The sequence below is a fragment of the Narcine bancroftii genome, chromosome 13, assembly GCF_036971445.1.
Source record: "Narcine bancroftii isolate sNarBan1 chromosome 13, sNarBan1.hap1, whole genome shotgun sequence".
In the NCBI taxonomy this organism is placed as follows: Eukaryota; Metazoa; Chordata; class Chondrichthyes; order Torpediniformes; family Narcinidae; genus Narcine; species Narcine bancroftii.
The window spans coordinates 87,748,427-87,764,400 of record NC_091481.1 but is presented as its reverse complement, the minus strand read 5'-3'; the positions used below and the strand labels follow the sequence as shown (position 1 = coordinate 87,764,400).

The 15,974-nt window shown below is 48.2% G+C and overlaps 1 protein-coding gene across 1 annotated transcript; it reads right to left on the bottom strand.

The window, feature by feature from the left end:
• Window positions 1–855: 855 nt before the first annotated feature.
• On the bottom strand, window positions 856–13,852 carry psmd8 (proteasome 26S subunit, non-ATPase 8). The gene is made up of 7 exons (XM_069909290.1): window positions 13,693–13,852; window positions 12,096–12,168; window positions 10,673–10,775; window positions 8,053–8,218; window positions 6,871–6,971; window positions 2,903–3,014; window positions 856–1,349 (listed from the first exon to the last, which is right to left on the bottom strand). Exons 1-7 carry the CDS (start codon window positions 13,801–13,803, stop codon window positions 1,212–1,214), a joined length of 804 nt encoding a protein of 267 aa, XP_069765391.1. The 5' UTR covers window positions 13,804–13,852; the 3' UTR covers window positions 856–1,211.
• Window positions 13,853–15,974: the final 2,122 nt, after the last annotated feature.

The following is a 15,974-nucleotide window of genomic DNA, read 5'->3' as shown; positions in this document are numbered from 1 at the left end:
GCTTTACAGGAAAAGGGGGCCCATAAAGTTTGATCAGAGTCTCAAGGGGACAAAAGCCAAAATAAGGTTGGGAACGACTGCTCCAAATGACTGAGAGATCGCTTTGTTGAGCACCTTTGCTCTGTCCGATGCAATTTCAAGGACCAACCACTTCAACTCCACACCCCATTGCCTCGTGCACCACCAGATCAAGGCCACCCACAAATTGGAGGAACACCTGATATTCCCTCTGGGCCCTCTCCCACCAGACGGCATCAATATCGATCTCCAGTTTCTGTTAACCTCCTCTCTCCCCTTCATCCTCGTCTTTCCTCCAGCTCCCCTCCTATCAGAGAGCTTTCCTTCTTCACCCTCTGCCCTAATCACCTCAGCTTTTAATTTCTACCTCCCACCTGCATCCACTTCTTACCTGTTGGCCCGTGCTCCTGCTCGATAAAAGGCAAAGAGTGGCTGCTCCAGAGAGCCACGGGTACGCCGTGGAGCACCCATGGATCAGCACACGAGCGGGATACGGTTTTACGCTCAATTCCTTGCTGGCTTTCTTCGAATATTCATGTAGACCCATTTCTTTGGACATTGTGAACATTTTCCAATCCTAGATGGAATTTCATGAATTAAATCACTGCTGTTTAAATGCTCTGCTTGTGGACCAAGTTGTCATTTAATGGATCAGGTGAATCAAGGTATGTGGATCTGTGAGCATGATGGACCTCAGGCTAGGCTGCTTTCCTGTATTTGTACAGTTGAGCTACAGTCAGAGAAATAAGCAAACAATGACCTAAAAGTAGACATTTATAGAAAAATTCAATAGTTTGGAGGTGCAAAGCACTGAAGAGAACTTCTGAAGGACAAGGCTTGTGTGATTGTTTGAATTTATTTTGAAGATAAGTGAGGTTCCTCAGATAACAAACAAAACTATCCACTTTATATTCAGTCAGGCCTGAGCATCCTGTGACAAGAGGTGTAAACTAAAATACTGGCATTTTTGCATGGACACAAAGAGTTGGAACTGCCTTGGGCTCCACCGGAAGATATGCAGAGTTGGTGTACAGAAATGGAACTGCACGGACAGCCCAGCTCTGCGACATGTTCAGCAGCTTGAAGAGGGCAGGATACAAATGGCCACTCCCTCAATGCAAACAGACACCCAACCCAGCAAAGTAAAATAATCCCACCCGCGCCCCACCCTGAAAAAGTGTCTTCTCCCTCTGTTAAACAATCATTTCCAGGTGCCTGGCATATTCAATGACTTGTTTGGCCAGCTCTGTGGAAGGGATCGTGGCCTCCTCAGCTTTCTGTTGCTGGTTGGTGAATGAATAATAATTATCTGGTCCCAGGAGCCAGCCCCTCTGCAGGAGAGAGAGAAAGATACCAATGAGTGAGAGCACCATGCTGTTCCCTGTTACGTCTGGGTACCACAGCCTGATGTTGAGGTGGGACCACAGTATGAAGGCCACCCAGTCCAACCCTACTCTCCAGACATGTCACATGCCAGCCAACAGCCCTGCTCACATCTAATCCCATTCATACCCACTCTCATCCCGTCGATAATCCAAGTTCAATTTCATTTCCTTGCTCATACTTCATTTTCCCATTTCCTACCCTGGAATGAAAGGCCATTTCCAGGGGGATAAAGATCGCGATACTTCATTCAGGTCTTTCAAACCAACCCATCCAGTGACGACTGTGGCTGCTTCCACTGAGCTGTCTGAGCTAGTAACAGCCTCACTTCCAACATGACAATCATGACTATCTCAGCCCACACCCAGTCTGGTTACAGCTCTGCCCTATGAGATTTATACAGCCTATCATGGTTTGATACACCCCTCTCACACCCCTGCTATGAATACATCCATACCTTAATCTAATTCACTCTAACTCAGTGGTTCTGAACCTTTTTCTTTCCACTCACATAGGACTTTTAAGTAATCCCTAAGCCATCGGTGCTCTGTGTTTAGTAAGGGATTGGTTAAGGTGGTATGTGAGTGGGAAGGAAAGGTTGAGAATCACTACGCTGTGACTGAACTATTGACCCATTTCCTTTGGAGTCACGAAACCATGCAAATAACGAGTCAATTAGGCACAGTTCAAAGTGGTTTTCAAACTTTTTCTTCCCACCCACATACACTTTAAGCAATTTCTTAAAGCACCTATGGCCTAGGGATTACTTAAAGTGGTATGTGAGAGGAAAGAAAAAGGTTGAGAACCACTGCTTTAACTAGACCCCGAGCTCATATGAAACAGACAAGTTTTGAATGTTTAAAATTTTATTTACAGCAGGTAAAAGGCAATTCCTGCCATTTAAACCCTTGCCAGCTATTACACCCAAATTAACCTACATTTTGAAGGGTGGGAGGAAACCAGAGCCCCCGGAGGAATTCCACGCTGACATGGGGGGAACGTACAAACTCCTTACAGACAGGGCCAGATTTGAACCCAGGTCACTGGCGCTTCAACAGCATTGCTGCCTCAAACGAATGTCCCAAACACCATCAAGCTACATCGCAGTCACCATCCTGATGGAGCTTTCAATGAATACTGAGATTTGTATCTGCATGCTATCAAACATCTTCAGCTCCTGATATGTCCTGATGCAGGATCTTCACCCAAAACAGTGACACTGCTCTCTCCCCACTCCACCTCCATAGATGTCACACACCCTGCTGGCTTCTCCCAGCAGTTTGTCTTTGTTCAGGGCTTGTTTGAATGGTAGGTCTTTAATGTAAAGAGCTATAACAAAGATGTAGCTTGATGTTGAAGAAACTCCCCCGACCTTTCATGCATTACGAGCTTCTCCTCGCAAAGCTCATTTTGATCAACAAGCATTGAACTCTTCAAAAGCAGTCTCACTGAATATTTACTGCAGTTATGGAGAGAGTATCACTTGTCATGATCTACCAACCTTCTTTGCATATTCTGTCATCTTCTTGGATGTGGTGAAAAAGAGCGTCCTTGAAGCTTCATTGAACAATATATTTTCATACGCCTTCTCAATGCAGCCAGCTATTTCATCCCTGCATAAAGAAAATTTTGCCCTTTAGGATGGATTTATAGTCAAGCAAACATGTGCTATCACTGATGTGATGTTGGAAAGATGGCAAGTGATGTGTGCTGCAGTTTCCAAATATGGGGTGACAAATCGTTAGCAACACTGAGCAAGTGTCAAACATGCTCCTTCCATGTGGCGTAATCAGGTCTCCCACACACCAGTGAGAAGGTCTACTTCTGACAGCAGTTCTGGAGTTCACTGCAATGCCAGCACTGATCTATGTTGTGAAAGCCCTCATGTGGGAATTGAGCCCTGAATTTGATACATGATCCAAAATCAGTGGCTCTTAACCTTTTTCACCCACTCACATACACCTTAAGTAATCCCTTACTAACCACAGAGCATCTAGGTATCCTGTGGAATTTCAGTGGAAATAAAAAAGGTTGAGAATGTCTGTCCTAAGTGAACTGACACCATTTATAAAACATTGCAGTATTATTATTTGATATCTGACTATCCTTGCAAAAAAACAAAAGTTTGACCCAGTTATGTTCCTACAGGGCAATCCCGGTTGAGAAACACCAAGAATTCAGATACTTTTCTCAGTCAGCAATCCTGGCTTCACATGCCTTTCTAAGGTTAGGGTTAGTTGCCCTAACCTTTTTTAATAATTCTGTTATATCATAGAACCATACCATAGAACATTATAGCACAGAAACATCGCCCACTAAAAATACATAAGGATTTTATCACTCAGTTTACAGACTTCCTTTCAACCACCATGCCCAACTTTGATCGAGTTCTGATTCTCGGTGATTTCAATATCCAGCGTGTTGTCCATCCAAACCTTTTGTAAGCCAATTCATGCACCTAGTCTAGTCCTTTAACTTGGAACTGCTTCCAATAGGACCCACCCATAAGCTAGGACCTACTCCTATCATCTGATTTATCTATTAACAACCCGGTTGTTAATACCTGTGTGTTAGACCATACGGCAGTCACTTTCAACCTAGCCCTACCCCACTCTCCAAACAAATCTAGTCTTCCTATATGCTACTCCCACTACATTAACTAACAAACCGTGAATAGGTTCTCAGAGGCCCTTATAGCTGCCCCAAGTACTACCACCATGGAGATACCGAAAGGAAGTGGAAGCGAGACAAATTAAAAATTTCCCTCGAAATTCTGAAAAACAACCTGAACAGATACCAAGAAACAGAAAAGGCCAAAAGAACAAAATATTTTGCCAACCTAATTTCCAACAACTCCCAAAATCCTAAGGTCTTGTTCAATACCATCAACTCAATGGTTCCACAACTAACACCAACTCTGATGTATCCCTTACCAAATGCGAAGAATTTTTAAAACTCTTCATAAAGTTGAGAACCTCATTCCCCCCTCCACCCGCAATCTAACTGTAGCACAGCTCTGTTCATCAACATGGACTATTTTATCCCAATCACAATACCCACCCTTAGAAAGATTGTGTTCAACATGAAGCCAACATCCTGCTCCCTTGACATTATCCCCACTCCCCTCTTAAGGGATGTTTTTGACACACTAATGCAAGGGAGGAACTGAAAGAAATCAGTATCTCTAAGGACATGGTCTTGGAGAAATTGATGGGATTGAAGGCAGATAAATCCCAAGGGCCTGATAATCTACATCCTAGGGTACTCAAGGAAGTGGTCATTCAGATAGCAGATGCTTTAAGAATTATTTTCCAGAACTCGATCGACTCAGGATCAGTACCCATGGATTGGAGGGTAGCTAATGTTACCCCACTATTTAAAAAGATGGGTAGAGAAAAAGCGGGGAATTATAGGCCGGTGAGCCTTACATCAGTAGTGGGCAAAATGATGGAATCCATTATTAAAGATGTAATAGCGGAGCATATGACTAGCAGAGAAGGGATCGGACGGAGTCAACATGGATTTACAAAAGGTAAATCGTGCTTGACAAATCTATTGGAATTCTTTGAGATGGTGACAGGTAAAATAGATGGGGGAGAGCCAGTGGATGTGGTGTACCTGGACTTCCAAAAGGCCTTCGATAAGGTCCCGCATAAACTTTGGCTTCCAAAATCAAGGCTCAAGGGATTGGGGGCAAAGTATTGATGTGGATTGAGAACTGGCTGGCAGGTAGAAGACAGAGAGTTGGGATAAATGGCTCGTTTTCTGAGTGGCAGGCGGTGACCAGTGGGGTACCACAAGGATCTGTACTGGGACCCCAGCTGTTCACAATTTACATTAATGGTCTGGATGAGGGGATTGGATGTAATATCTCTAAATTTGCAGATGACACTAAGCTAGGAGGGGTTGTGTGCACGGAAGAGGGGGTCAGGAAGATCCAGTGTGATTTGGATAAATTGGGGGACTGGGCAGATACATGGCAAATGCACTACAATGTGGATCAATGTGAGGTTATCCACTTTGGTAATACAAACAGGAGGGCAGATTACTATTTGAATGGCAATAGATTAAGAGATGGGGAAGTGCAGAGAGACCTAGGGGTACTTGTACATCATTCTCTGAAGGCGAGCATGCAGGTACAGCAGGCGGTTAAAAAGGCAAATGGTATGTTGGCCTTCATATCAAGAGGGTTTGAGTCTAGGAACAAGGATACCTTACTGCAGCTGTACAGGGCCTTGGTGAGACCCCACTTGGAGTATTGTGTGCAGTTTTGGTCCACCTTATCTAAGGAAGGATGTTCTTGCAATGGAGGGAGTGCAGAGGCGATTCACCAGGCTGATACCTGGAATGGCAGGAATGACTTATGAGGAAAGATTGCGCAAATTGGGATTGTATTCGCTGGAGTTTAGAAGATTGAGAGGGGATTTCATAGACACCTATAAAATTCTGGCAGGACTGGACAGAATGGATGCAGATGGGATGTTTCCAATGGTGGGAAAATCCAGAACCCGGGGCCATGGTTTGAGGATAATAGGCAAACCATTTAGGACCAAGATGAGGAGGAATTTCTTGACCCAGAGGGTGATGAATCTGTGGAATTCATTGCCACAGAGAGCAGTAGAGGCAGGGTCATTAAATCTATTTAAGAGGGAATTAGATCTATTTCTTCGGTATAAGGGTATTAAAGGTTACGGAGAGAAGGCGGGGACGGGGTACTGAACTTTAAGATCAGCCATGATCTCGTTGAATGGCGGAGCAGGCTCAAAGGGTCGAATGACCTACTCCTGCTCCTATCTTCTATGTTTAGCAGGTTTGAGCATCATCTCTCTTTGCCCCTCCCCTCCAATCTAGATTCCTCCCCACCCAAAAATTACAGACCTGTTTCTGAGAGGTGACTTATGGGAGGCATAGATAAGGTGGACAGTCAGCAACTTTTTTTCCCAGGGCGGGTAAAGCAAACACCAGAGGACATCTGTACAAAATGAAGGGAGGAGTATTTAGGGGAGACATCAAGGGCAGGTTTTCTTTTTACAGAGAGTTGTGGGTGCCTGGAATGCATTGCCAGAAGTGGAGGTGGAGTTTGGAACATTTAGTGGACTCTTAGGCAAGCACATGGATGAACAAAAGAGGATAGGGAGATATTTTTTGGTAGGTATATGGGTTGGCACAATATCATGAGCCAAAAGGCTGTACTGTGATTTAATGTTCTATGAAAGGCTTATGGGATATTATGGTGTATACGTTTGTTTTTAACCCTTTCGTGTGAGACTGAAGTCCATGCAGGACAACCTTCCTTGCCTAAAGGACACAAGTGAACCAGCTGGATTAGTTCACTTACAATTTAGTGAACTTAGTGGAGTTACTGGTTTAGCTCACCAGATACCTTCACTTTGGGTTGGGTTACAGCCTTGCTCCAAACAAGAATCCCCTCCCTCCTTTAAAACCACCCAAGGTGTGGCTGGAACTTACCGAATGGTGTCAAGCAGGATGTCGATGAAGAATGTGTAGCTTTCAGCAGGAATATTTCCCTTTGCCAGGAAAACCTTGTTGTAGCTGCCTTCCATCAGATACTGAAAGGCAATGTTTGATCCGGTGAGGGAACAACAACTCTATTTGCTGCACATTTTAAAATGGAGACTCCCTTTTAAAAGGTTTTATTGTTACATTACATCCAAATTTTCATCAGAACTGTGAGTGGCACGGTTAGTGCAACGCTGTACGGCATCAGCGACCTAGGCTCAAATCCTGCACTGTCTGTGAGGAGTTTGTACATTCTCCCTGTGTCTGCGTGGGTTTCCTCCAGGTGCTCCGGTTTCCTCCCACCCTCCAAAACGCACTGGGGGTTGTAGGTTAATTGGCCGGAAGGGCCTGTTACCATGCTGTATGGCCAAATTAAAAAATTAATTTAAATTTAAACTGAACACAAGAAAGGTGTATACCACTGCCTTTAGTGCCACAAGAAGTCATTCCTAGACAGCCCATCTATCCTCAGCATCGTGGGAGATGGGAAAACTCACTGGAATATTGTGGACAATTCAAAGGTGACTCAGTAAGTAAAAGAGGAAAGTCTACAGGCACCATGGTTGAGAAACTGGAGAAACTCAGTGTACTTTCTGTAGCCAAGATAAAGATACAGAACCGACATTTCTGGCTTGAACCCTTCATCAAGGCATGAGCAAGATATAGACAGGCACCTTAACATTCATTAATTATGTTAGGTCTGCTTTGTTCATGAATGAGTGAGTCAAACACCAGGCTGAGTCGAAATCAAGGTTCTTTGTTCTTTATTGCCGGATTGTAACACTTGCAACTAACAGTGTTAGTTGGAGAAGGCGCATTCTGCCGTTATCAGCAAGTGGTGTTTTTTTTATACCTTAGGATACATACTTAGTAAATTATCATACCATGACATTGTCCAATGAATAAACTGTTGCTGTCCCTCTCTGCTAGCCTCCTGCACATCAATTTGTCATCCCCACTCTTATCTTGAGAGTACAAGGTCACAACTGCATCTTGTTACGGCCCAGCACTGGGTGACTCCTTCTACATTCCCAGCTCATGATGTTTTTACCTAACAATTAGTAGCCAGGAAGCCTAAATAAATGTAAATTGTATTTGCAGCTCAGTGACACAACCTTCAGATTCTATTACCTGCTCAAGTGAGACTGGGTGTTTGATGTAGACATTGGTCTGAATATCCTTTGCAGGAAGTCTCTCCAGTTCTGTGTGGAACTCAGCCACCCGGTTCTGAGACAGAAGAAACAGCAAGTTCAGCCCCAACAACTGGTGTTTGTAGGCAGACTCGGGTAACTCATCCCTGTAAAGTCAAAGAAAATTTGTAATTACATCTCCACAACAACAAGTTCTGCCTGAACCCTCCAGTCAGTGTACATAGATGCACCAAAATTCTTAATTGGAGATAAACAAATGCTTCACGAAAAGTTCAACAGTTAATTACTTTAAATTGAAAAAGATGACAATACAAAATATAAAAGGATAATAAATAACGTGACACAAGGAAGACTGGAAACGCTGTAATTGTAGTTTAATACATAGAAGTGCTGGAGAAACTTAACAGGTTACACAGGATTCTTTATGTTATAACATAACATATAACATAACAATTACAGCACGGAAACAGGCCATTAGGCCCTTCTAGTCCGCACCGAACCAAACACCCCTCTCTAGTCCCACCTCCCTGCACAATGCCCATAACCCTCCATCTTCTTCTCATCCATAGACCTGTCCAACCTTTTCTTAAATAATACAATTGACTCCGCCGCCACTATTTCTCCCGGAAGATCATTCCACACAGCTACCACTCTCTGAGTAAAGAAGTTCCCCCTCATGTTACCTCTAAACCTCTGCCCCTTAATTCTTAACTCATGTCCTCTTGTTTTAATCTTTCCTCCTCTTAACGGAAATAGTCTATCCACATCCAATCTGTCTATCCCTTTCATAATCTTAAATACTTCTATCAAATCCCCTCTCAACCTTCTACGCTCCAAAGAATAAAGACCTAATCTGCCCAATCTCTCCCTGTACTCTAGATGCTTAAACCCAGGTAACATTCTGGTAAATCTTCTCTGCACTCTCTCCACTCTGTTTATATCCTTCCTATAATTAGGCGACCAGAACTGCACACCGAACTCCAAATTAGGCCGCACCAACGTCTTATACAATCTCAACATCACCTCCCAACTCCTATATTCCATGCAATGATTGATAAAGGCCAGCATACTAAAAGCCTTCTTCACCACCCTATTCACGTGAGTTTCTACCTTCAGGGAACGATGTACCGTTACTCCTAAATCTTTCTGCTCTTCTGTATTCCTCAATGCTCTCCCATTTACCACGTATGTCCTGTTCTGATTCTTCTTACCAAAATGAAGCACCTCACACTTATCAGCATTAAATTCCATCTGCCATTTTTCAGCCCACTTTTCTAAGCAGCCCAAATCCCTCTGCAATCCTTGAAAACCTTCTTCATTATCCACTATTCCACCTATCTTAGTATCGTCTGCATATTTACTAATCCAATGCACCACCCCATCATCTAGATCATTAATGTATATAACGAACAACAATGGGTCCAATACAGATCCTTGAGGCACACCACTGGTCACCGGCCTCCAACCTGACAGACAATTATCCACTACCACTCTCTGGCCTCTCCCTTTCAGCCAATGTTCAATCCATTTGACTATCTTAAAATTTATACCTAAAGATAGTCAAATGCATGACTGCCCGCTGCCAACCAAGGCTGCCCACAAATTAGAGGGATACCACCTGATGTTCTGCCTGGGCCCTGTCGAACTGGATGACATTAGCATCTTCTTCTATTTTCTGTTGAACCCTTTCCCCTCGTCTCTCTTTTTCCCTACCCCGGTCTCCTTTCCTCCAGCTCCCCAGCCCCTTTGGCTCCATTCAGAGAGCTCCCCCTATCACCTCAGATTTTTCTTTCTGCCCTCCCATCCATACCCACCAATGACCTCTTGCCTATGGGCCCGTGCTTCTCCCCACACCATTTTATTCAGGCGCCTCCCCGCTTTTTGCTCACACCTTGACAAAGGGCCCAGGCCCAAAACCCTAGTTATCTATCCTTCCCATAAAGGACGCTGTGTGACTGCCGAGCTCCTCCAGCGCTTTTGTGTATTAAATCCACACTAAATAATACGTCAAGAGGACATGTGCTGGATAAGGCAGGCTTCATACGCGGAGGCCGCGGATAACAGTAGCTTCTGGGAATTGGTTCCAACGGGGAGAGGAAGTGCAATGGAGAGCAGGTAACTGGGTACAGGAAAGAACCTACATCAGGTGGAACCCGTGGCTTCTGTGGTGACGTTCTTTCTTCCACCACGGTTGCACAGTTTGTGAGCCTTCCTCACTTAAACATGCTGTATTTAAGGCAGAGATTGACAGTATCAAGGGTTACAGGGAGAAGGCTGAGTGGAGGATGGATGCTCATGAATAGAATGGTGGGTTAGACTCAATGAGCCTATATTTTGTGATCTCACCCACCAGCACAGCTTTGAGAGGAATCAAAAACTAATGTCAGGGCAGCACTAAGTATCAGTTCAGTTTGTACCAGGTTTCAAGTGTAAGAGAAATAACACTGATTCCAACGAGGATGGTCAAGCCAGAGGGACTCTGCTGTCTGCTGTTATTAGAAGTGCTTCGGATCAATCTTTGTACATATCCATCAGATCTTAAAAGGATTGCTAGCCATGGCTAACTTTTTAGTCCTGCTATTGTGCAGCAAAACACTTACTTGTAGTCGAAGTAATAACATTTGAGTTGCGCCATGTAACGTTCGAAGGAAGGGATATCTTTCTTCAGGATACTCCACTGAGCTCCGATTTCCAAAACATCCCCTTTAAAATAAAAAGCACAGGGAAAAATGTTTTAAATCCACAAGTGTCCTGGAGGCCATCGCTGGCTCCCAATACAACTGGACAAGCCTCATAAATAGAACAGCAATAAGAAGTGGTTGAGGACTGGGCATCCTGCAGCAAGTGATTCAGTTGCAATGGCCAAACGATTTTACACATCCACCATCCTCAAAAGGTTGGCATAGCAGTTAGCAGACCTCTATGACAATGTCAGCGACCCGGCACAGATATGGTGCTACCTGCAAGGAATATGTCCATGTGTGCATGGGTTTCCTCTGGGTGTTCCAGCTTCCTACCACCCTCCAAAAACGTAGAAGGCCGGAGGGTTAATTAGGCGGCAGGAGTTTCATGATCTGAAATTGGCTTCTACCATGCTGTGTTGTTAAAACTAAGCAAAATTTTTAAAAATGGGAGGTGGATGTATTTGGATGTGTGGAGTTCCAACAACAGTGAAGAAACAATCATCACAGAGCAGCCCGCTTGGTTGGCACCCCGTCCACGAGTGTAAACGGTCAAGCCCTCATCCACCACCAATTCAAGTGTATCTCTCCGCAAAATGCATCAGTTGAACCCATAGCCCTATACCACCTCAAAAAACAATAACACCAGCTTTAGGGAGTGCAGTCACATGAAGACTCCCCACAAAACTACACACCGCAACGTGGATTTTTACCTCAAGACTCCCATCACTCCCCAGTCCACATTCAAAACCTCATCATATCCATTCAGGTAACTGGATGAACATATGGAACGGTAGCCTACAAGTCTAGAGACCTGGACTCCAAACAACCCCCTTTGTGGCCAGCATGGTCACAGCAAGTGGAGTGAAACACTGAAGTCTGTAAGCAGAGAAAAAACACAATGCTGGATAAAACAGCAGATCATGGAGAGTACTTTACACAGCAGAGAGAAAGATACATCACCTATATTCTGGGCTTGAACCCTTCAGCAAGGAATGAGCAAAATGTAGGCAGGTGTCTGAACTCATACACCTGCCTACATCTTGCTCGTACCTTGATGAAGGGCTCAAGCCCAGAACATTGGTGATGTACCTTTCTCTTTGCTGTGCACTGTTTGACCTGATGAGTTTCTCCAGCAAGCCATTTTGTAAGAGCGAGAGGCCGACTTTAGTTGCACATTTCTGGGCCTCCATTGGCTGCCTTGCCATCAGAGTCCATTGAAAGCTCACCTCACAATCTGATGAAAATTAGCAGATCAACAATTAATTAAAATATAACTGTTGGGAATTCAGCACGAGAGAGATGAAACTGATGCCCCGCTGCGATGCTCATGGATACTCACGGGCCAAAATGAGTTGCCTCTTGGTCAGTTTGGTACCAGAGGTGGGCAGAAAGTTCAGCTCCAGTAAAGCCACCTGAAACAGGAGCACACAGCATCCGTCAAGACATCCGTGAGGACAGGCAGCAGCATACCTTACAAAGTTCGACGGTTCCTTTCATTGTCAAGTAGTAATAGATTCAAAATGTAATACACTTCAACCGACGGCTGCCACCAGCGGTCACCGTGAACAATGAACAGAGAAAAAAGTAAGAGAGTCCATTCAGCAACACTGTGTCCGTGGATTCACCTCCAGCACTCCCACAGCTTTCCCAGCAACACAGGCTCCCGTTTGATCCGTTGGCAACCCAAGGTCCAAACCTCTGACACGATCAGGAAACTTTCATCCCAGAGGTATTAGATGTCATGGATTACTTGATAGTTGATAAATCCCCAGGGCTGGACGATAGCCACCCCAGGTTGCTCTGGCAGAAGAAAGCTGGCCTGCTGACAGATATTTGTACCTTTGTTAGCCACAGGTGACGGGCAGCAGGGCAGCAGGGGTAAGCCAGGGGAAAGCACGGGCCAGTGAGCCTTGTGTCAGGTGGGGTAACTATTGAATCAGAATTTATTGTCATGAATATGTCACAAAATTTGTTGTTTTCCAGCAGCGTCATTTCTATAAACTGCCTTACTTTGGAGAAAAATCCAAAGGGGTGTTATATATTGAAAAACAGGGGCTAATAAGGGTTAGCCTGGTTAATGCAAAAAGGGGGGGGGATTCTACCAACTCACCCCCACCCTGTGTCCCAGCTGCCCTTCCCCACCTCCCCCACGGGGCCAACCCTTACCCTATTCATCCCCAAGCCCACACCTCCCCATATCCCACAACCCTGCTGCCCCCCCCAGCTCCCTAGGGTCCCCTAATCTGCCCTCCCCACGCCTCATCCCCCTATTCCTCACACCCCATGCCTCATCCCGTCACCCCTATCCCCCCTGCATCCCCCCCACCCCACATCTCCCCTCAACATCCCCCCACCCACCCCTCATCTCCTCTCCATATCCCCCACACCTCTCATCCCCCCACCCCACCCCTCTTTTACCCCATCATTCCCCATCCCACCCCTTACTCCTCCACATGCCCTACCCACCCCCTCCACATCCCCCCCACCCACCCCCTCCACATCACCCCCACCCACCCCCTCCACATCCCCCTCACCCACCCCCTCCACATCCCCCCCACCCACCCCCTCCACATCCCCCCCACCCACCCCCTCCACATCCCCCTCACCCACCCCCTCCACATCCCCCCCACCCCACCCCCTCCACATCCCCCCCACCCACCCCCTCCACATCCCCCCCACCCACCCCCTCCACATCCCCCCCACCCACCCCCTCCACATCCCCCCCACCCACCCCCTCCACATCCCCCCCACCCACCCCCTCCACATCCCCCCCACCCACCCCCTCCACATCCCCCCCACCCACCCCCTCCACATCCCCCCCACCCACCCCCTCCACATCCCCCATCACCCCACCCATCTCCCCTAAACATCCCCCCACCCCAGCGCAGCCCCCTCGGCCCATCTCTCCTCTCCGATCCCCCCCTCCCCGGGTCCACCTTGAGCTTGGCCAGCAGTTCCTCGCAGCGCCGCAGGTTGGGGCTCCGCCGAGCCCACTCGGCCCGCAGCGTTTCGTACATGCCCGCCGCCTGCTCCAACTGCGCCGCCATCGTGACTCGGCACCAGGCCGGAATCACCCCGGCAACCGGGCCCTCGCCGGACGTGACGTTACCGCCGGCGCCATCTTGGGAAGGGCACAGGGCAGGAGGGGAGAAGCTGAACAGGAAACAAGGTCATGTGCAGCAAGACTGGCCTTCTGTCAAATTAAAGAACCATCCTAAAGAGGAGGAAGCCATTCCCCCTTGTCCTGCCTCGTAGGGGGCCATTCCCCTTGTCGTATCTCGATGGGGGCCATTCCCCCTTGTCGTATCTCGATGGGGGCCATTCCCCCTTGTCGTATCTCGATGGGGGCCATTCCCCCTTGTCGTATCTCGATGGGGGCCATTCCCCCTTGTCGTATCTCGAGGGGGGCCAAATACCCTTGTCAAATCTCAAGGGGGGCCATTCCCCCTTGTCGTATCTCGAGGGGGGCCATCCCCCTTGTCGTATCTCAACGGGGGCCATTCCCCCTTGACGTATCTCGAGGGGGGCCAAATCCCCTTGTCGTATCTCGATGGGGGCCAATCCCCCTTGTCCTGCCTTGCAGGGGGCCATTCCCCCTTGTCCTGCCTCGTAGGGGGCCATTCACCCATGTCCTGCCTCGTAGGGGGCCATTCCCCCTTGTCGTATCTCGATGGGGGCCATTCCCCCTTGTCGTATCTCGATGGGGGCCATTCCCCCTTGTCGTATCTCGATGGGGGCCATTCCCCCTTGTCGTATCTCGATGGGGGCCAAATACCCTTGTCGAATCTCAAGGGGGGCCATTCCCCCTTGTCGTATCTCGAGGGGGGCCATCCCCCTTGTCGTATCTCAACGGGGGCCATTCCCCCTTGACGTATCTCGAGGGGGGCCAAATCCCCTTGTCGTATCTCGATGGGGGCCAATCCCCCTTGTCCTGCCTTGCAGGGGGCCATTCCCCCCTGTCCTGCCTCGTAGGGGGCCATTCACCCTTGTCCTGCCTCGTAGAGGGCCATTCCCCCTTGTCGTATCTCGAGGGGGGCCATTCCCCCTTGTCGTATCTCGAGGGGGGCCAAATACCCTTGTCGTATCTTGACGGGGGCCAATCCCCCTTGTCGTATCTCGAGGGGGGCCAAATACCCTTGTCGAATCTCGAGGGGGGCCATTCCCCCTTGTCGTATCTCGACGGGGGCCAATCCCCCTTGTCGTATCTCGACGGGGGCCAATCCCCCTTGTCGTATCTCGACGGGGGCCAATCCCCCTTGTCGTATCTCGACGGGGGCCAATCCCCCTTGTCGTATCTCGAGGGGGGCCATCCCCCTTGTCGTATCTCAACGGGGGCCATTCCCCCTTGACGTATCTCGAGGGGGGCCAAATCCCCTTGTCGTATCTCGATGGGGGCCAATCCCCCTTGTCCTGCCTTGCAGGGGGCCATTCCCCCTTGTCCTGCCTCGTAGGGGGCCATTCACCCTTGTCCTGCCTCGTAGGGGGCCATTCCCCCTTGTCGTATCTCGATGGGGGCCATTTCCCCTTGTCGTATCTCGATGGGGGCCATTCCCCCTTGTCGTATCTCGATGGGGGCCATTCCCCCTTGTCGTATCTCGAGGGGGGCCAAATACCCTTGTCGAATCTCGAGGGGGGCCATTCCCCCTTGTCGTATCTCGACGGGGGCCAATCCCCCTTGTCGTATCTCGACGGGGGCCAATCCCCCTTGTCGTATCTCGACGGGGGCCAATCCCCCTTGTCGTATCTCGAGGGGGGCCATTCCCCCTTGTCGTATCTCGACGGGGGCCAATCCCCCTTGTCGTATCTCGAGGGGGGCCATCCCCCTTGTCGTATCTCAACGGGGGCCATTCCCCCTTGACGTATCTCGAGGGGGGCCAAATCCCCTTGTCGTATCTCGATGGGGGCCAATCCCCCTTGTCCTGCCTTGCAGGGGGCCATTCCCCCTTGTCCTGCCTCGTAGGGGGCCATTCACCCTTGTCCTGCCTCGTAGAGGGCCATTGCCCCTTGTCGTATCTCGAGGGGGGCCATTCCCCCTTGTCGTATCTCGAGAGGGGCCAAATCCCCTTGTCGTATCTCGACGGGGTCAAATCCCCCTTGTCCTGCCTTGCAGGGGGCCACTCCCCCTTGTCGTATCTCAAGGGGGCCAATACCCATTGTCATATCTTGTAGGAGGCCAATCCCCCTTGTCATATCTCGCAGGCCAATCCCCCTTGTCCTA